Source organism: Ctenopharyngodon idella, chromosome 1 (assembly GCF_019924925.1).
Source record: "Ctenopharyngodon idella isolate HZGC_01 chromosome 1, HZGC01, whole genome shotgun sequence".
In the NCBI taxonomy this organism is placed as follows: domain Eukaryota; kingdom Metazoa; phylum Chordata; class Actinopteri; order Cypriniformes; family Xenocyprididae; genus Ctenopharyngodon; species Ctenopharyngodon idella.
The window spans coordinates 34,015,896-34,036,724 of NC_067220.1; the positions used below are offsets into that span (position 1 = coordinate 34,015,896).

The 20,829-nt window shown below is 36.8% G+C and overlaps 2 protein-coding genes across 3 annotated transcripts in view; both read left to right on the top strand.

Annotated features, from left to right (window-relative positions):
- LOC127517106 (von Willebrand factor A domain-containing protein 7-like) overlaps positions 1–14,726 on the top strand; it is a 19,027-nt gene extending 4,301 nt beyond the window's left edge. The window contains exons 4-17 of the mRNA XM_051902301.1: positions 83–176; positions 380–508; positions 2,038–2,224; positions 4,351–4,520; positions 4,925–5,037; positions 5,310–5,426; positions 5,527–5,700; positions 5,827–5,959; positions 9,581–9,730; positions 9,865–9,957; positions 10,040–10,308; positions 12,444–12,577; positions 12,690–12,849; positions 13,539–14,726. Coding sequence (XP_051758261.1) covers positions 83–176; positions 380–508; positions 2,038–2,224; positions 4,351–4,520; positions 4,925–5,037; positions 5,310–5,426; positions 5,527–5,700; positions 5,827–5,959; positions 9,581–9,730; positions 9,865–9,957; positions 10,040–10,308; positions 12,444–12,577; positions 12,690–12,849; positions 13,539–13,916 — 2,301 coding nt within the window. The 3' untranslated portion in view covers positions 13,917–14,726. The remainder of the gene's footprint in view (positions 1–82; positions 177–379; positions 509–2,037; positions 2,225–4,350; positions 4,521–4,924; positions 5,038–5,309; positions 5,427–5,526; positions 5,701–5,826; positions 5,960–9,580; positions 9,731–9,864; positions 9,958–10,039; positions 10,309–12,443; positions 12,578–12,689; positions 12,850–13,538) is intronic.
- The window catches only part of LOC127517112 (von Willebrand factor A domain-containing protein 7-like), a 67,924-nt gene that overhangs the window by 30,070 nt on the left and 17,025 nt on the right, over positions 1–20,829 (top strand). Inside the window, exon 1 of one of the 2 annotated variants that reach the window (XM_051902313.1) lies at positions 18,593–18,748. The exons of the other annotated variant lie outside the window; for it this stretch is intronic. The gene's annotated coding sequence lies outside the window, so the exon portion shown is untranslated. Of the gene's footprint in view, positions 1–18,592; positions 18,749–20,829 lie in introns of those variants that run through there. 2 annotated transcript variants of the gene reach the window in all.

The following is a 20,829-nucleotide window of genomic DNA, read 5'->3' on the forward strand; positions in this document are numbered from 1 at the left end:
AGAAAATCAATTGCCTAATAATTCTGCATGCACTGTTAATATTATTTTACTCCTTAATTTTAATTCATGTTTTTTCTTTCAGGATTTTTACAGCCACAGTAACTGGGTTGAATTAGGGAACAAAAGTCCATACGCCAACCTCATCAGACCGGATCTCAACATTGAGAACATTGCAGGTAGATAAAACCAGTGGATATGATTTATGAGAGAGACTCGTTTGTAGAAAATAAATATGATTACACAATTCTTTTAGTGTTGACATGTCCAATGTTCATGTGTAAAAAGCTCTTAATAATCAATGTTTAAAATGAAAACTGAAGATAAGTGAATGAGTGTATGCTGCTGTAGATGGAATGCATTTGTATTTGTTCATACACAGATGTTGCAATGCCAACATGCAGTGACTGTGCCAGTGGTACCTGTCCAAACCAGCTGCTGCCTGCTATTCTGAGTGGGAAGTTCCTCACTTCAGGATACATAGGCTTGTTCTCCCCTGACAAACCTAAAGGTGAGGAGACATACATAGGTTTATACCAGAAGTCATGTCATTGGTCTTTTTTCTTTGTACAAGCAGCTATGTCTTGTTAATAAAATAAATATTTTAAAATCTTTATTTGAATATGGCAACATCATATCTCATTCTACAATATTTTTATGAACAAATCACTGACAGAGACCCATCCCCTATCAGCCAATCACTGTGTGCACAGTGTTCTGAAATATTCGGTGAAACTCGTGAATATTCATGTAAGCTCCGCCCAGTGTCACAGAAAATCTCAGACACCAAATATTTATTTATTTATTTATTTATTATGATTGCAAACAGTACAGAGATGACATTTTTGATATACAACTTTGTATAGAGTACACAGAATGTATCAACAATATGTCCAATCTGAACATATAGAAGAGAAAAAAGTTAACAATGATTGCTAAAAGAGAAAGATAAAGAAAAAATTGGAGAAAATAAAGAAAGAGAAAAAAAACATGAGGGTAAGATATTAATTTACACATCAATTAGAGTGTACAAAGTATAGTCTTTACAAATTGAAGTTGTTTTTCTTGCTTTCTTAGGATGAAATAGTCTTAAGATACATAAAAAAAAATGTTTGTTATTGGTGAACTTATGAATGTAAAACTTGCCAAGAAAATAAATTAAATTTATAACAAAGCAAGCTTTGTTTTTAGTAGGGTCAGAATCAAAGTATCCAAAAACAACGTCTTTAAAAGTTACAGATATATCTTGCTGGATATTATCTTTAATAAATGTTTCAATATTTTTCCATAGTTGTTCAGTATAGAAACATGACTAAAATAAATGATAGACAGTTTCTGTGTGAACTTGTATCAATATTTTTTTTATATTTAACAGGATAAAATGTATTTATTATTTTGAAAGACACTTCTTTTACTTTATTGGTGAGAAAACATTTTTGTTGTAAGGAGCAAATCTTTTTCCACTTTAAATTTTTAAATAAAGTATTCCAGTAAAAGATTGCAGGAGATATAAAGATAATATCTTCAAGAAAAAAGGATCTAACTTTATTGTTTCTATCTTTTTTTTCTTTTTCTTTTCTGAAAAACATATTTTTCCTATTGGAGTTTCTGTTGGCTCAGGAAAAGCAGTAGTTATAATAGGAGAGTGAATGTAATTTTTAAAAAGCATACAGATTCCTGTTGGTATCGCTCCCATAACTATGGCAAATTATTTGGGGCTAACTGGCATATTGTATTCTGAAAGAAATTCTTAATGAGTCATTAATAAACCTTTGTTATTAAATTGCTCGCAAACTAAAAGTAAACCGTTATTAAACCATTGGTCAAAAAATAAAGTTCTATTTTTGTAGAATATTTCAGAACACCATGTTGACATCATCATAGCAACAAGGTCAACCCTGCCCTTTCTTTTAGCTTAAAAATTCTCTCTGTTCCTTAGTAAAAGGGAAAGTGGAAGAAGTATGTGGATTTGGAGAGAAAATATTCTGTTACAAATAAGTGTTACAGTTTCATTATTTGTCTTTTATGCGTGTGTGAAAGGTAAATGTAGTCATGGTGGAGAGACTGATCTCAGCAGTACCCAGAATCCTCGAGGTGGGATCAGTAAAGATGAGCGCCTTTCCTATAATGCTGATCTACACAATAATGCCGTGAACCTGGCATCTAAAGCCACCCTGGAGCTGCTGGAGGATATCCGTGGAGCTATAGGAAACAAGGACTACCTTCGGTATGGGAATACATTACTTATATATCCTGAGACAAACTTTCTTAAACATTTAAGAGATATTATTACTTGCAAAGCTGTGAACAAAATGTCATGTTCTCTTAACAACCTGGGGCTGTATTCACAAAACATCTTAAGGCTAAAAGTAGCTCCTAACTTGCCGATTTAGGAGAAACTCCTAAAAATAATGGGCGTGTCAGTCCTAAATTTAGGACTCCTAAATTTTTGCTCTAAGAGTATTTCACAAAGCATTTTAGTGCTAAAACTAGCTCTGTGAAAAGTTAGGAGTAGTCAAGAAGACTCCTAAGTCACTAAGACCAAATCACAAACAATCCTAAAATTCGTCCCAATTCGCAGCAATCCACCCAAAGACATTGTACACCATTGAGGCAACAGGCGATAGAGTCTTGAGTGCTGAGGCTTTTCTTCATAAATGCAATAAATATTTTGATTTATAGATTTTAATCTGCGATGACATAACATAAAGGTTAATTGATGTACAGGCAAAATGTATTGAATGATAGAGAATAAAACATTGCGTTCAAGTTAAAAAACATGTTCTATCATCGGTGCCAATAGACTTGTCGGCAGCTTGGGTAACCCAAGTTCGAGTTCCGGCTCGTGAACGTTTCCCTTTCTCTCTTCCACTTCGTTTCCTGTCTACTCACTGTCCTATCATAAAAAAAGGCAAAAATGGCAAAAATAAATCTTTGAAAATAATGTCAGATTACATGTGGCTATTGTTTTCACAAGTTCACACTTACAAATGATCGAATAGAATAAAAAGAGTAAAATAAGCATATTTGGCGTGCTGTCCGAGGGGAGGCTCCAAGCTCAAAATTTAGCTCAAATCCAGAGTACTCCCCCGTATCCTGGGAATAGGAACCAATGGAGAATGAGGAGTCAGGATGGTGGAGGGATGCAGAAAACTGTCGAGGTGAGTCGGCTGTGTATACTGTATATGCCTCCTCTTGAGCTGATTAGATATATAAAACATCATTTGTTTATAAAACATAATTTGTCGCTTTAATTCTGCAAATCCCTCAAGATGCAGACATGTAAGAGGCTGACAATTAGCTGAACATGTACTTATTTAATTAGTGACACAGCCTACATTTTAAAATCTTGTTCTACAACATTTCTATAATTAAATAACTGACAGAGACCCCTCCCCTATCAGCCAATCACTGTGTGCATAGTTGGTAAGCGTGTTGACATCATCCATAGCAACGAGGTCAACCCCGCTCTTTCTCTTAGCTTAAGATTTCTCTCTATTCCTTAGTAAAAGTTTGTCTCAGCAGCTTTGTGAATAGGTTTTAAGAGGAAACTCTTAGCTAAGATTTTTTACTGCTATTTAGGAGAACTCTTATTTTGTGAATACGGCCCCTGTTTTCTACACTACTGTTCAAAAGTTTGGGGTCAGTAATTATTTTTTCAAAGAAATTAATACTTTTACGCAGCAAGGACACATTAAATTGTCACCTAGAATGATTATTTCTGAAGGATCATGTGACTGAAGACTGGACTAATGGCTGCTTAAAAAGCTTTGCCATTACAGGAATAAATTACATTTTTAAGTATATTCAAACAGAAAACAGTTTGTAACGAGGTTAGTAGATCATGGAAGAAGGAGGCGGGAACCTGCGAATGTTCAACACACTTTAATACAAAATAAACAAATACAAAACGAAAGTAAAATGGCGGCAGTTCCTCACGGATGACTGCCGCACACACAAACATAATAAAACATAACATATTTTATGCTTCCAGAGAGATACGAGACTGGTGCAGTACGCAGGTGACGCACCTTGGCAATCACGCCACCGGCCTCAAACCATTCTCTCACGGCTCTCGCCCCACCCTGCTTGTCACACAGTTATTTAAAATGTTAATAATATTTCAGAATAGGGCTGTTTTTACTGTGTTTTTGATCAAATAAATGTAGCCTTGGTGAACATAAGTTTGGATAAGACTGACCCTAAACTTTTGAACAGTAGTGTACTGTACGTAGCATTTCTAATATGTAAGTCTAAATAATTTATATAACTATAAATGTAATGTGAATGCATTAATGTTCACATTTAAAATCCATCAACCAGAGTAATTGTCCCTCTTTTTACCTTCATCAGGCTGATGGGTATTGCACGATCTGCAGTGCTAGCTTTTGTGATTGACACCACAGGCAGTATGGCAAAAGAAATTGCAGAAGCCAAGAGAGTCGCATTCAAAATCATTGACAGTAAGAAAGGAACTCAAGATGAACCATCTGAATATATTCTGGTGGCGTTTAATGATCCAGGTGAGTGCAAAAAGGATTTCTGTTAAGCTTTGAAATACATATCACATAGAAATATTTGGTAAAAATAAAACTTTTTAATTACACTGAACTGTTTTCATTGGTACTTTTCATTCGTAAATTTAAAATAGGTTTATTTAATAGCAACATTTGTTCGTCATCTTGGGTTTTTTCCCCACTGAGATTGTTATTTGTGAAGAAAACATGCAATTCTGCCTTAGAATTTGACCAAAATTAGGTACTTTTTGGAGCAGCTTTTATGTTGGGAATGTGCCTATATGGTGCCTTAAAATGTTGCCTCAGTAGGCAGCTTACTACTTGGAAAAGAGCAATGATGTACATTTTTACTCTTTATTATGGCAAAAGTGGTCTATTTTTTTACAGATAAAATTTGTATGAATTTGCAGTTTTTGGACCACTAATAAGAACCACAGACCCAGATGAAATGAAGTTAGAGATCGCCATGCTCGAAGCTAAAGGAGGAGGAGACCTTCCAGAAATGTGCCTATCAGGACTTCAGGTACTGTGTTGTGTGGCCTTTCAGCCAATCAGCTCAATCGTCATATCTGATTAGTCTCTAATCAGAACTAATAAATATTAGGATATTGTAAAAATAATATATATATATATTATTGAGAATATGTGAACCTTCATCTACAACTAAATTGACTTTATGAAGATCCATTCTTTGTTTGGTCAAAACACTATAGCAACTTTTCACTACAAGGAATCAGTTTTTATTGACCACTCTGCATGGTTCTTCTCCTTTCTAACATTCTGTCTCTCCCACAGTTGGCTCTGACAGGCGCTCCCTCCTCCTCGCAAATATATGTGTTTACCGACGCTCCACCTAAGGATATATACCTGGTGAACATCATCACCGCCCTCATCCGCAGCACCAAGTCAACAGTAAACTGTCCATCGTTGTTTCACTTTCAGTCTTTGCCATTAACATTTTCACCAGCCCTCCATTAGTTTCCCACTTTTCCATCTCTCGCCCTCTTTTCAGGTGTCTTTCTTAATGACGACATATAGCAGGAGGAGAAGGGCATTAAAGGCAGGGCCAAATTTTCAGGTGTATTATGACATGGCCTTGGCCTCTGGTGGTCAAGCCATTGAAGTCACCAAGTCCAGCATCTCTCAAGCTACTGATATCATTGTTGATACCTCTACTTCAGCCCTGGTATGATCAGTGTCTTATAGTCAATTTGAAATTGTAAATATCTCACAAAAAAAAAAAAAAGTAGTAAAAAGTAAAGCCGCATTTTTTTCCTTGCAAATGTTTGCACACTCTGCCTTCTTCTGTCAGGTGACAATTCTTCAGCGCTCCAGAGATCCAGGACGCGTGGAGAGTTTCTCCTTCCTACTGGATGAGTCTGTGTCCAACACTACCATCTACATCACAGGAAGTAGCCTGACATTCAACCTACGCAGCCCGACAGGTAAACTCAGAGGCACTTTTAGTAGAATGCAAACCACATATTATTGAAAATTAAATTACAGCATTTTTGTTAACCAAATTAAGACAAGCTGTCAAACATTTTGGATTTCAGCTATCCTGACAAATTTGTATTATCTTCATTCCATCTTAGGATAAGTCGTAGTGTCGTGCACATTTTACCAGGCTACTAGCAACTCTGAACATAAAATCTGTAACACAAGATGAAATTAAATTCTGGTTTAGTCTCATGAAAGAGTGGTGGCAGCAATATTACGTTGCACTGACTATTGTAGCGTGGCCACATTAAGTAGGCTAATTTTAAAGTTTTAGTTCGGGCGCCAGTCTTTTTAACTTATTGGTAGTTGGCAGAAACCACACCCTTTTTTTGGTCATCATCTTTGATGATTTTCATTCAGATAAATAATGAAGATAATTATCATAATGAATTGTTTTGAAAATTCGTTATTTATTTTGCTTATTCATTCGTTGAAGGTGATAAAGTGAAAGAAAATCGGACTTAGCGTCAAAGTGTAATGATCCGTTACACTTAAGATAATCTCGCCTCATCCTGTTAACGGCAATAGCTAGTAAAACTGTTGACCTGCCATCTATAAATCAGAAGACTTAAAATCAGAAATGGGAAATGCATCCCGTCTAACTGGGGATAAAACTGACCCCCTCTAGGGATGAAAAATAAATGAAGGGGTAATATCAAAAGCAGAGGTAAGAAAATTGCACAACACTGCATGGTATATTATAAAACTTGAAACCTTAGTTTGTAGCCTGCCAGCTTTAAACATGAAATACCACTAGGTCAAAATGACCACAATAAAATGATTTGAGCATTAAAGGTGCAATAGGTGATTCTCTACAGAAACATTTTTTGTTATGCTGGTTGAAAGTCCCCTCATATCCTGATAGCAATCACTATGTTAAGCGGTCTAAATATATTTTTATAAATATATATCGTCTGTGAAAGGCGTAGGACCATAAAATGTTCATTCATCATTGCATTCAGTCCTAATGAAATGATAGCATGTGTTCCCTGTCAGTCAACATGTGTTTGCATACCACTGCGCAGCCTGTTCGAGCAGACATCATACGTCATCAGCGAGTTCACGTACGCTGTGCAGACAGAGCGAGAATGACAGGCAAACATCAACAACCTAACTTTAGTTAGTAGTAATTGTCACGGTCACCATCTCTATCACCTTCCCCGAACTCCATTTCCCATCATCCCTCCTTCTGCTCACCTGCTCACGCTCAGCAATCACCCGCACCTGATCATTATCACCTCATCACTGCAAGCAGCATTTAAGCACACACTTCACTCTGGCACTTTGTCTGGTCTTGTTTGCGTAAGGACTCACTTACCTGTCAGCACTTGCCTCTGTACAGCGTATGCTATTCCCTCCATCATCTCTCTTGACCCTCCGTGTCTCCAGCATCTCCCTGATTCTCTCTGTCTCTAGCGTCTTTCACATCAGACTCCGATCTCTCTCCACTCGCCAGCCAAAGTGTGTGTGCTTCAGCTGATGTTATCCATGACCTCCTCTATCACCCGCAACGTAACAGAACTGTCAGTATTCCATCATTATTGCATTCACTGCTTGAACTGCTATATTCACCTGCTTGTGACCATTACCTGCTTCTCTGAATAAACTCTCTCATTCATTCCAACACTGTTGTGATTCTGTGTTCTGTAACAGAAGACCAGACCGACTAAAAGGAAGATAAGCTGGGAATTCGCTGGACAGATCACGGCTGTATTGAGCCACTGCCGCGATCTGTCCAGCAAATTCTGTTTACCTACACAGCAAGATTCTGTATTCTCGTCCAGACAAGCCTCTTAGAAGACAAGATCATTTAAGGCTTTGTTCAGGATCGAGGCTAACTATGTAGATCCACGGGAACTCCCTTGCTGGATTGGACTGGAGAGAGGCCATATACAGATGTCTGGAGAGCTTTGTTCCATCGTATGTTTCACAGCCAGCCCCAGATTCTCATTTTAAGATTGACATCGGTCCAAACTCTCGTTTTAAGATGGTTGCCAGTCAGAACTCCCGTCCTAAGATGGTCGCCGTTCTGAAGCCTCAACCCGTCATGACCGCCATCCCAGTACCTCATACTAAGATGGCAGCCATTCCAGAGCCTCGTCCCAAGACGGCCACCATTCCAGAGCCTTGTTCTGTCAAGGCCACCATTCCAGAGTCTCTTCCCATCATGGCCGCCATTCCAGAGTCTCATCCCATCATGGCCGCCATGCATGTGCCCCTAGGAGTATTGGTGGAGTATACGGGAATGTCTTGGAGCCCAGATATGGCTTCAGCCCCTGACCAGAGTCCAGTGCAGGCTCCAGCCCCTGACCAGAGTCCAATGCAGGGCATTTGCCACTGGCCATAGTGGCCCGGGCCTGGGGTCCGGGAGAAGGCCACGAAGGCCCATCCTCCTAGGCCTCCTGAGTTTCCGGCTCCTCCCTGGTCTCCTGAGTTTCCGGCTCCGTCCTGGTCTCCTGAGTTTCCGGCTCCGTCCTGGTCTCCTGAGTTTCCGGCTCCGTCCTGGTCTCCTGAGTTGCCGGCTCCGTCCTGGTCTCCTGAGTTGCCGGCTCCGTCCTGGTCTCCTGAGTTGCCGGCGCCGCTGTGGTCTCCCGAGCTCCCAGCGCTGCCCTGGAGGCTTCATACCTTCCCAGCTTCATGCCCGCCCTCCCTCCCTAGTTGTTCTACGGTGCGAGGACATGCCTACCGGGAGAGGGGGAGTACTGTCATGGTCACCATTTCTATCGCCTTCCCCGAACTCTATTTGCCATCATCCCTCCTTCGTCCCTCCTCCACCCGCACCTGATCATCATCACCTCATCATTGCAAGCAAAATTTAAGCACACACTTCACTCTGGCACTTTGTCTGGTCTCATTTGAGTAAGGACTCACTTACCTGTCAGCACTTACCTCTGTACAGTGTATGCTATTCCCTCCATCATCTCTCCTGACCCTCCGTGTCTCCCTGATCCTTTGTGTCTCCAGCTTCTTCCACATCAGACTCTGATCTCTCTCCACTCACCAGCCAAAGTGTGTGTGCTTCAGCTGTTGTCACCTCCTCAATCACCTGCAATGTAACAGAACTGTCAGTATTCCATCATTATCGCATTCACTGCTTGAACTGCTATACTCACCTGCTTGTGACCACTACCTGCTTCTCCGAAAAAAACTATCTCATTCACTCCAACATTGTTCTGAGTCTGTGTTCCGTAACAGTACTGTTAATCACAGTACTTTTTTCTCACCTGTGAAAAACACATGATGTAAATCCAGTAGCATTGTCTCTGGTCATCTCGCCTCTGGTCCGTGCGTGTTCGTGTGTTTTGAAAGAGGCGTGGCATTGGACGGCGATTTGCAGGAAGGGTGGGATCGTATGCTTTTAATGCTAGCAGGCTAGAGCTAACATTTCCCAGATCTCCTATTGCACCTTTAACTTTGGCAGCCAAACAAAAGAAATAAACTAAATCGAGTAAAAAACTAGAAAACTCTGAAAATGAAATTGTAACTAACAATGTTAAAGTGAAATGTTAGAAGTTATTGAAAATAAAATAGAAATAAACACTAAATAAAAAAAAAATTGATTCCAGGTGTGTCTCAATCTAACACTGTTGCCAACGGACCTCTGGGAACAATTCAAAAAGTAGGAAACCTGCAACGAATCCAATTAAACGAAACTGAGATGGGCCTGTGGTTTATTGAAATGACGACATCTCGGCCCTACACCATAAAAGTGATTGGTGAGCCATCATGTACATATTTAACAAACCAATGCAAAACAAAAGACTAAAGTCTTTGCCAACCTGATTTTAAGCCTTTTTAATGTAGACAGAAAAGAAAATGATTTAAATTTATAAGAATGTGCATTTTTCAGGTCAGAGTGCGATTACATTCATCTACGACTTTGTGGAGGAATTCAAAGGACCCCATCCTGGATATGCTGTCATTGATGGGCGGCCATCAGCAGGTTTGAACTGCTGTTGTGTTTAACTAATCGATTCTTATAAAATTATTTGAAAGGAGGTGTTAAAAGATTGTTCTTTATTCAGGCTCACCGGCTAAGCTGCTACTAACACTGTCTGGAGAGAAAGGTCCAGAGGCTCTAGAAGTGCATGAGGTTGCTCTCGTGGAGGTGTCTGGAGTCAAAGTGTCTAATGGAACCATAGAGAAAATGGGTGGTGGAGATTTCCTAGTTACTGTGAAAGAAGTGCCAGAAGGAGAGTTTGTGATATTGTTGAAAGGAAAAGACAAGACCTTCTCCAGCCTGTTCCAGAGGCAGACCACCACACAGATGTCTCAGTCCAAAGTCACTGTCAAGGTACAAACTGCATATGACACTTATTTTCAAAAAGTATTTGATCCATTATGACATTCACTCTGTTCCAAAACTTAAGCTGTACCAAAAGGTAGACATGGTATCTGCCTCATAAGATAATTTTTTTCATCCAGTTTTGAAGGAATTATTGCATGTTCTTCACAGAGAATGGAATGACAGTCACCAAACTCAGTACATTGTTCTCACCGAGCTGGACAACTTTCTAATTTACAGTCATTGGCTACGACCAACAGGAAGTCAGCTATTTTTGTTTGAAGGTGGATTTTTTTTAATCAAGCTCTGGATTTTTAACTACTGCTCCAAAGACCGTCATATGATTCACACCAAACTTTCTCAACTTGATGCCAATATATTGAAAATGCTAAATTGGGAATGGATATTGGATATTTTAAATGGTGTTGCAATGGCAAGAGATTAAAGTAATGACAAAAATGAAAACTGGAAGTGTCTCATATGTTGTAAATAATAAATTATACACCATTTATTTCTATATAAAATAATACAAATAAAAAATAAAACTTTTTACTTTTACAACTTATATAATACATAGTACAACCACTAGATGGCGCCATATGCCTATTTTTGAACAGGGTTGAGAAAAGCCTCTTTGCTGAGAACAGTTTTCAGACATAATTAATTACCATTATTAGCTATTGCAATTGGATATATATTTAGACATTATCAAAGACCACTTTCTGTCATGGTTTTGATTTTACTTGTTTTGTTTAAAATGTTGAATTTTCTGGCTCAACTAACTAGTAAACATTCTCCAACTTATTATTTGATCTCTCTCTCTCTCTCTCTCTCTCTCTCTCTCTCTGTGTGTGTGCGCGCACACATTTTTGTGACATATTAGGACACAAATTTGTATAATGACATGGGTATGATATAGGTATTACAAGGAGAGGGTGACTTATGAGGGTTTTACCCCATGTCCCCATTTTTCAAAAGGCTTATAAATCAGAAAAATGTGCACAGTTTCCTGTGATGGGTAGGTTTAGGTGTAGGGTTGGTGTAGGGCGATAGAAAATACGTTTTGTACAGTATAAAAACCATTACGCCTATGGAATGTCCCCACAGTTTACAAAAACAAACGTGTGTGTGTTTGTCAGTCTATTCTATACTTTTGATGGTTTAGAGTTTAACCCATTCATTGCTGTGTGCTTTTGCCTGCATTAATGGATAAGAAATCTCTTAGGAATTCTCTTTTTATAAAATATATTATTAACAAAATAAAGGCATAGATCCAGTTAATTTGTAGTGCACTGACAATATAGTTTTATATAATCAGTTTTATAATTAGGTTAATAAAAATATTAAATGTTGCCTATGTTACCTATGTGTTTTTAGACATAATGACTTGCTTTTATTAGGTATTACATTTGGATATATATTAGACATTATAAAAATCTACTTTCTGTCACAGTTTAGATTTTATTTTATTTTTATTTTTTGCTTAAAATGTGGAATATTCTGGCTCAGCTGGGAAACAGTATCCAACTAATCCATTGATCTTACTCTGCCTCTGTGTTTGTGTGTGTGTGTGTGTGTGTGTGTGAGAGAGAGAGAGAGAGAGAGAGAGAGAGAGAGAGAGAGCAAGAGAGAGAAAGTCTATTTTACACTCTTGATGGTTTAGAGTTTAACCCTTTCATTGTTGTGTGGTTTTGCCTACATTACATAATAAGAAATCTCTTGGGAATGTCGGTCCTGGACTGCCGCTGTCCAAAAGATCAAAGCAATAGCAAACCACAACCATCTCCCTATCTGATCAATTACCAAAATCAAGACAAAATCAAGTCCTGCCCAACATTTTTTTCTTGTTCGAGAAGCATTTACTTGGATATATGTCACAATAGGGAAGAAAAGACTATTGCAAGACTGTTTCATGCTGCCTGTGTTGTTAGCTTAGCAATATGCTAACATAAAAATCTATTGAAATCTATTGTGGTTGAGTCTCTTGTGTGGAAATCGTCACTTCTGAGGTTCCATGAAAGTTAGAATACTTCCTTTAGAAGGCAGTAGGCAGCTCACAGGTTGTTTAAACAAATCTATTTTAATTATATTACTATTTTCTAGAATTGAATGTCCTTTCTTTTGTTTTACCTCTCCATCTATAGGCAAAGGCAGACAGCTCCATGCTGCCAGGAGAAGAATTTAAACTAAATTTTACTGTTACCACCAATGGATCAAGTGGGACCTACACAATTCATGCAAGGAGTGACAAAAACATTACTGTGATGCATCCAGCAACGTAATTTCTCCACTTCTCAAATCACTCAGTGATGATTGACGTACAAGTTTTTATAGCTTTTCTTATGAAGAACAAAACTCTGTGCCACAGTTCTGTTTCTTCGTCATCACAGGCTCAGTCTCGAGAGTGGCGGCAGTGCTCAAGGGACAGTGTCTCTCACTCCTCCTGCTGATACGGTCTCAGGCACAGATGTTACGCTAACCATCGAGGCAGAGGGTCCTGGAGGAAGTGATTCTAACTATGCTGTCCTTCGCCTTTCTGTTCTCTCCAAGGTAACATCATTTTAGTCATGTGTTCTCTATGATTTTGCAGTAGGGGCAACCCAACACTGAAATGTTCGTAATAATATCAAACAATTATTTATTAGACCCACCAAAATGCTAAATTATTAACTTAACTTTTGTGAATTAATAGGAAAATTGAGTCTAAGTCTAAATTTCAATGGCAGCCAATAATTCTCTGCACAAAAAAAATGTGGTTGACCTATATTTTATACCATTCAAAAGTTTGTAGTCAGTATTTTTTTTTTTTAAGAAATTATTTTATTCAGCAAACTAAATTGATCAAATGTGTCAAATGTTTTTTTTTTTTTTTTTTTTTTTGCAAAAGATTCCTATTTCAAATAAATCAATGGGTTAAACTTTTCATCAAATATCAAGCAGCACAACTGTTTTCATCATTGATAATAGGAAATGTTTCTTGAGCACCAAACCAGCATATTAGTATGATTTCTAGAGGATCATGTGACACTGAAGACAGGAATAATGTTTCTAAAAATTCAGCTTTGCCATCACTGAAATGAATTAAAATGTATTTAAAATTTATTTTATTATTTTTTTTTACTGTGTTTTTAATCAAATAAATGTAAATATATATTATAAATATTCTATAATATTATGTATATGCCACATTATTCTTCAGTAAGCTGTTGTTTTAACTCATCCTTTACTGTTCTGTCCAGGTGACTGACTTGACACCTCCAAAATGTGAAACTGTCGATGTACAGGGTACTTGCTACTCCTCCTCTTGCAACTCTTCAAACTGGGAACTGTCTGTCAACATCACAGACAATAATGGCACAGGCATCGAGAGCATTTCCATCCAGCAAGGCAGTGGAAACTTGACCCAGAATGAAGTGGAAGACGGTGTGATGGGTCTATATGAGGCCTCATGTTGTTCAACTTCTGTGACTTTGTCCGCAGTTGACAAGGTCGGGAACGTGGGCAGGTGCAGTTACACCATGAAGTCTAGCGGAGGCTTTCGCCTCATCAGCATGTCCCTCCCTCTGTGGGCATCTCTGCTTTTATACGGTTTTCTACGTGACTCCTTCACTCTGTAATGATATGGAGTTCATCAACCAAATACACAATCATCCTAACCTTCTATAAATAATATTTTTATAAAGCTTTCTCAGAGCTGTGAGATTGTGTAAAGCAAAGTTTTTCATCCCAAACATTTCATTATTGGTGTTTCCAACTATTCAGGACTACTTATGAAGAACCATGCTGCTGATTCAGAACCTACAAACCTCAAAAATAGATTAAAGTTTTATGTGAACTCATCTGACAGGTAGAACTTAAATCAGGAATCAAGTATTTTTTTTTATTAACATGGATTTAATTAATTTTGATGATTATGATTGTCATATTTCATTCTAGTTTAGTGAAATATTTGTATGACAAATACAAATGGATGTTGCAAAAAATTAAAATTAAATGTTTTCTAATCTACAATATTATTATTTTTTTCTGTCCAAATATAGGAGGAAAATGTCTGTTTGAATATATTTTGTGTAACAATATGCTACCAATATAATAATATCAATCATTTTACAAATATCTGCAATGACTTCTAAACACACGTTAAAAGAAATTGTAATTTATGTCTCAGTAACCCCAATGTACAACTTTTCAAAATGTAACCTTAAGGACAATGACATTTATACTATGTGAAGTATTATGATCCACCTTAATTTCCATAAACATAAGGTATTATGTTAACTAACTTGTATTGTTTTGTGCTTGCATCCAATGATGTGGTACGTTGCAACATGAACATGTAATCTAGAAGATTTCAAGCAAATATTCATGTTAATATGCATACTGTTGACCATTTTACATAAACCGGAACTCACTTGTGAGTTATACTCGCATGACTCTGAGTCTTTTTTTTTTTTTTTTTTTTTAAGCAGGCTACATGGTTCAACATGTGCTTGTAATAATTGCCTAAAATGAAAAGATATTTTCAGTTTTTCACAAAATATTTAAAATGACACTGATTTTTGTACATCTTGTTTTGAGTCTTATTTAATGTCAGTTATTTGAACTTATTTCAGTCTTAAGGATTGTAAATGGCCTTTTGGACATAATTATTATGTCTATGTTTTGGACAGTCGTGGTATCATATAACATTACATCGCCACCCAGTGGTTGATGTGATTTGCAATTTTTCTTTCTTGTCTGCATCAAACTGCATTCATATGAATTGAATAGATCTGATACCATTTCAAGATAAACCGTATGAACTAATAGCAAATGATCATTTTTAATAGATTATCAATTTTTAGGACAAATTTGTTTTGCAAACAGTAATATGTGACCTTTATACAATTACAAAATTGTAAACTGTTTCAATTTGTGTTTTGTGTGTGTGTGTGTGTGTGTGTGTGTGTATATATATATATATATATATATATATAGTAGGATGGACACTAGAAAAGTACTATAAAAAAAATCCAATTATAATAGGCTATAGTATGCTATACTACTATAAAAAAAAATCCAAAAATCCAAGTATCACTTGGCAGTTTAAAATATAATCAAAATTAACAAACGCCAACAAAACACTTTGGACACTGCTGTCGCTATCTGACGCAGACCAGACGCGATGCGATAAGATTCCAGGCTTGGAATTTCCAGCGACTAGCAATTTGACACACTAGACGCGACGCGACAATGCGTTTCCATTACCCTTCAAATTGCGCAAATTGTAATTACGAACTGAAATTACGCTCAATGGAAACACGTGAATTTCGCAAAAACTCCCAAATATCAAAAAAAAAAAAAAAAAAAAAAAAATTACGCTCGCATGAGGTGGTTTTTCAGACAATTCGAACAGGAATTTTTCGCAAAACTGCAATGGAAACAGTTTTTTTTTTTTTTTTTCGCATTTACAGGTCACCTGAAGTACAGTCATCAGGAAAACAGTAAATAGTGGGCGACATGCATGTAAGCGAGTAAATACAGAAGAATTATGGCAAAGTCATTTCAAAGTGCCACACTTCCTGCTGCCAACAGGTGGCGCTTTGACCGTAACTGAATAGTTAGTTGTAACACACGTGGTTTATATAAAGAAAAAATTGCGCCAAAATTCAAAAATCTTTGAAAGGTATCACTGAACACTAACAATAGCAAAAGTCAATTTCTTACTTAAGCTATTTTTTCATCTTTTTTTAATTTAAAATTAGACAAATCTGATATTATTTTAATCTCCAATCTCTTGTTTAGCAGTTTGGGTAGTTCTTTAATGCTTCACTAACTATCAGAAGACACTAACCAGGTTTAAAGTCCAGTTGCGCACATAGGGTTCGTTGTAACACTGCATTACGTGCCCCGCTATTAGAACTATACTATTCTATACAGTTACGATATAACTGGCTTAATTAACTTTCTGTTGATATTTATGGGGAAAAAGATGAATAAAGACTGAGAGGAAGAACCTGAACATCCAGAAAATATTATTTCAAGAAATGTTCAGCATTTGTACTGGCTCATCTATTTTTTCTTCTGTTCTGTGAGAGCTGTGAGTGGAGGGAGAGGAGTGTTTTTGTTCAGCTCTGTGTTTTTCTGAATGTCTGAATGTGTTTCTTCATCTGTTTGGGTGTATTGTTGTGACCAGTGCTGTATAGCTGTGTTTTGCAGAGTGTTCATTGTCAAACTACAAAATTATTTAAATTTAAATTTCAAAAAAAAAAATTGCTGTTATTTTATATGAAAAAAAAAAAATTGTCTTTTATTGACAAAATATTTTAGTTTGTCATGTATATTTTTTTAATCAAGTCAGATAATTTTTAGCTGTCATATGGTCATGTTACAATGTGCCCCACCTATGGGGCATGTTGTCACATCTCACTTCCTTTATCTTAGGGTAAATAAAGAAAAAAGTATACACTGTATTAATGAAACAAAGCCACATATTTGTACCAGACATGTGTGAAATTAATGTATAACGAAAGAAATTCCCTGAACCCTAAGTAGATTTACACAAACTGAGAAAGTCAAAAAGCGTTAGGTTGTGCCCCGCTCTCCTCTATGGCCATGTAGATGTCTTCAGGCCAGGACTATTATGAAACGTGAAGTTTGGAGCAGATTGATCATTGTATGCCTGAGTTATTACAATTTCCTGTTTTGTGGCGTTAATCGTATACATTAGCACATAGCCAAGTGTTTCATGATTTAACGTTTTTCTAGTATGTTTGGTACTTCATGACATATTGAAATGTGTTTCTGGGAGTGAATTAAAGTGTAAAGCATGCCATTTCCCGTTGCCAGCAGGTGGCGCTATGACTAACTGAATATTGGCATATAGATGTCTTTATGCCAGGACTCTTATCACACATGTGAAGTTTGTTACATGAGTTACAACAGCTTCCTCTTTAATGGCGAAACATCAGACTTTGTCAGGCCACCACGGACACACCCTTCAGCGAAAACACAAGATCTTTGCAATTTAACATGGCTAAAGACTTAAGATTAGACTGACCATATTTGATGTGGTTCTGTTTGAATCTCTGTGAGGACTTAATCACAGTGTGAAACATTTCATTTCCTGTTGCCCGCAGGTGGTGCTATGACTGTAACTGAATATTGCCATGTAGATTTCTTCAGGTCAGGACTCTAATGAATCATGTGAAGTTTGGGGCTGATCCAACATTGTATACCCGAGTTACAACAACTTCCGAAACATTGAACTTTGTCAGGCCGCCACGGACATGCCCTTCAGTGAAAACTCTAGATCTTCGCAATTTAACGTCTCAAAGGCCTTTAGATTAGACTGACCAAATATGATGTTGATCTGATTAAAGCTGTAGGAGAAGTTTGTTAAAGTACAACGTCTGGAAACGGCAAAAACTGTACAAATTTTGCAGAGAAAATTCAAAATATCACACTTCCTGTTGGGTTTACAGATTTTGCACCGTAGGTATTGGGCTGTTACATCTGTCTACCGAATTTCATAACTGTACGTGAAATGTAGCATGAAGGGCGCTTAATTGAAATATTGTAGGTGGCGCTATCGAGCCATTTTGCCACACCCAATTCTAAAACCCATATCAGATGTAAATTTTCACCACTTCTGACGCGTGTGCAAAGTTTCATGAGTTTTCGAGCATGTTTAGGCCCTCAAAAATGCGATTCATTTCGAAGAAGAAGAAGAATTAGGCCGAGCAATTACAATAGGGTCCTCACACCATCAGTGCTCAGGCCCTAAATATTTAATTAATGAGTTGTCAACACAATATATAACAATACAATGTATAGGGAATGATTTTACAATCAAAATCCACCATTTTGACAGAAAATGATAACTGCAAATCCACGTTTCTCTGCCTGAAGTTCAGTTGTTTCTGTGAATTGCAGCAATCCATTTGCTTTTTTTTCTGTAGCTTTCGGCAGTCTGTAAAAATCTACCTTAGATTTTGGCTCAAAGCTATTTGTACAGTCAGCCACAAAGCTCTCCTGTTTTGGATGCGTTTTGTGTTTGGAAACCAATGCTGCCACTCAGTCTTTTTGGCCACGTTCACACAGAATACGGTTGTCAGTCCTGTATTTGAGTCCTTAATACAGTTACGTTCACACACATTGAATAAATAATTTGACAGTGGCAATAATAATTTAACTAAGTAAATCACAAACAACAGAAACAGAAAGTTTCTCAACAATTTCAAAAAAGAAGGAAGAAGTAGAGAATGTTGGAAGCTGTGGTGAATACTGATAATCAGATAAAGTTTGAAGTTAAGCAACCTCGGTCTACTTAACTGCATTTACAGTAATACTCTAATGAACCATCTTAGTCTCTTAACTGTGTTAGTCCTGTCTGGGAGGTTTCTGCTGTCGCTATCTTGACTTCACAACACTATCATCCAAGACTTCTCTACAATAACATCATCCTGAGGTATGTTGAAATGTTGTCTTGGTTTAGGCATGTTCATGGATGATCGTAAGCATTTTGAGTCACAGCATTTATCATTGTCTACATTTTGTTTTATCTTGTTATTTCTGAGTCAAATGTTTATCAAAAAAATCACACATTCTCTTGCATAGTACTTAAAACACATCAATTTTACATTAGTTTACATTATAAAGACTTTCATAATGATACATGTTATAGTGATCTAGATTCATTATAGCATAGTTTACAATGACAATAAAGCTCTACTACTACTAGTACTACGTAATTGATGTGTTAGTAAAAATTATGACTGCACGATGACTACCATTCGCTCATCCTGCATTATCCATTCATATCAGGACTGTCAGTTAATATTCCTCAGGAGAATCTTGGTGTTGATGATGTAGACCTACTACAGTTTCATTCAGGACTGATAATGGATCTCATTTTTTCCTTGAAAATAGTAGCTTGCCATGGGGCACTTGAGCATGTCACAGCCTGCCGCAATATTTACTTAGAAAACGTGGAAAGGGTTGTGCGAAGATCAAAGAAAATCTTGGAAAAAAGAAGAGTGAGCAATCAGGTTCATGTAAATTGTAATGTAACAAAGCAAGTGTTTACTCACCTAAGACTGAAGTAAATATTGGTCCTCAAGAGAAACTGCTTGAAAAACACAAAAATTCAGTGATTGTATAGATGAATTATTCTGTGTAATCACATTTTAGCAAAGAATTGATCAAAATAGATTTTGTTTATGACAATACAACGGGGTCCAAAAGTTTGAGAATACTGTAGTCTGTTTCCATTACTGCAATAGTGTAGTTTTGCTTCTATTCTGCTTCAGTTTTTCTAAATTACTATTTTTTTCCATTACAAATAACCTATAATATGTAATGTATAATAATTTGAGTGAAAATGTAAAAAAAGAAGCACTCAAAAGCTCCATGAACTCCACTATTTGTGTAAAATCTGATTTTCATGTTCTCCAGCATGATTTTTCTTGTGCTTCAATGGAAACAAGGAGATCTGATCTTTTGTACAAAGGCCACAAATTCATTTTTCATCACTGATTAATCCAGACCTCAGAGTCACATGATCCATCAAAATCATTCTAATATGCTGATTTGGTGCTTGAGAATAATTTCTTGTCAATGTTGACATTTTTTCAGGATTCTTTGATAAGTAAAAAGAACAGCATTTATTTGATATACATTTTTTTCTTTACTGTTACTTTTGATCAATTTAATGCATCCTTGCTGAATAAAAGTTTTAATTTCTTTCAAAAAAAGACCCCAAACTTTTGAACTGTAGTGTATGTAAAAACACAATCATAATACACAGCAAGAGCTAATCTGGAATCAGTTCTATTCAGTGTCTTTTGTCAGTCTTTTCATATATCAAGACTCTTTTCAAGATTCCCTGTTCTTTTTACCATAAAATGCAAAACTGATGGTATCCTAAACAATTTTTCAGCTGGCTTACACTCTGCCACTATTGTCTATAGTTCCTCTGCTCACAATTAAAGCAGCATCTGAGTAAACCTGGAGAGACTAAAATAAAACATACCGACCACGCTTTAGATTACAGCCTGGAAAGTACTGCGTAATTACAACAAATTTACAGCGTAACTTTCTATAATTATAGTGTACCTATAAAGTAAGTACGTGTAAGTATAGGGGAACAATATGTAAAGTCTTGGGAATAAAGGGGTAACAACCAGGAAAATAACAAGTTATTTATACTGTAAGTATTTTAGAACTAAAGGGTACTTATACTATTATGATAGACAACAATCTTACGTTTGGGAGAAATTTAGTGAGAAAGTGCACTGATTAAGTTGTTTCAAGGCAAGTAGAAAGAACTATTGCAATCTTTTTTTAATACATTGGGAAATATACTTTTGTTTCATGTAGTTACAGGGTAAGTAATTACAAAAAAACCCGCAAACAATCTGTTATCACTCGGAAACCTTTATTTGAAAAACCCGGAAATGTGCTCACCGTTTACTCATCTTTTACCCTCATGCCATCTGAGATGTATACGACTTTCCTTCTTAAGATGAACACAAACAAAGGTTTTTAGAA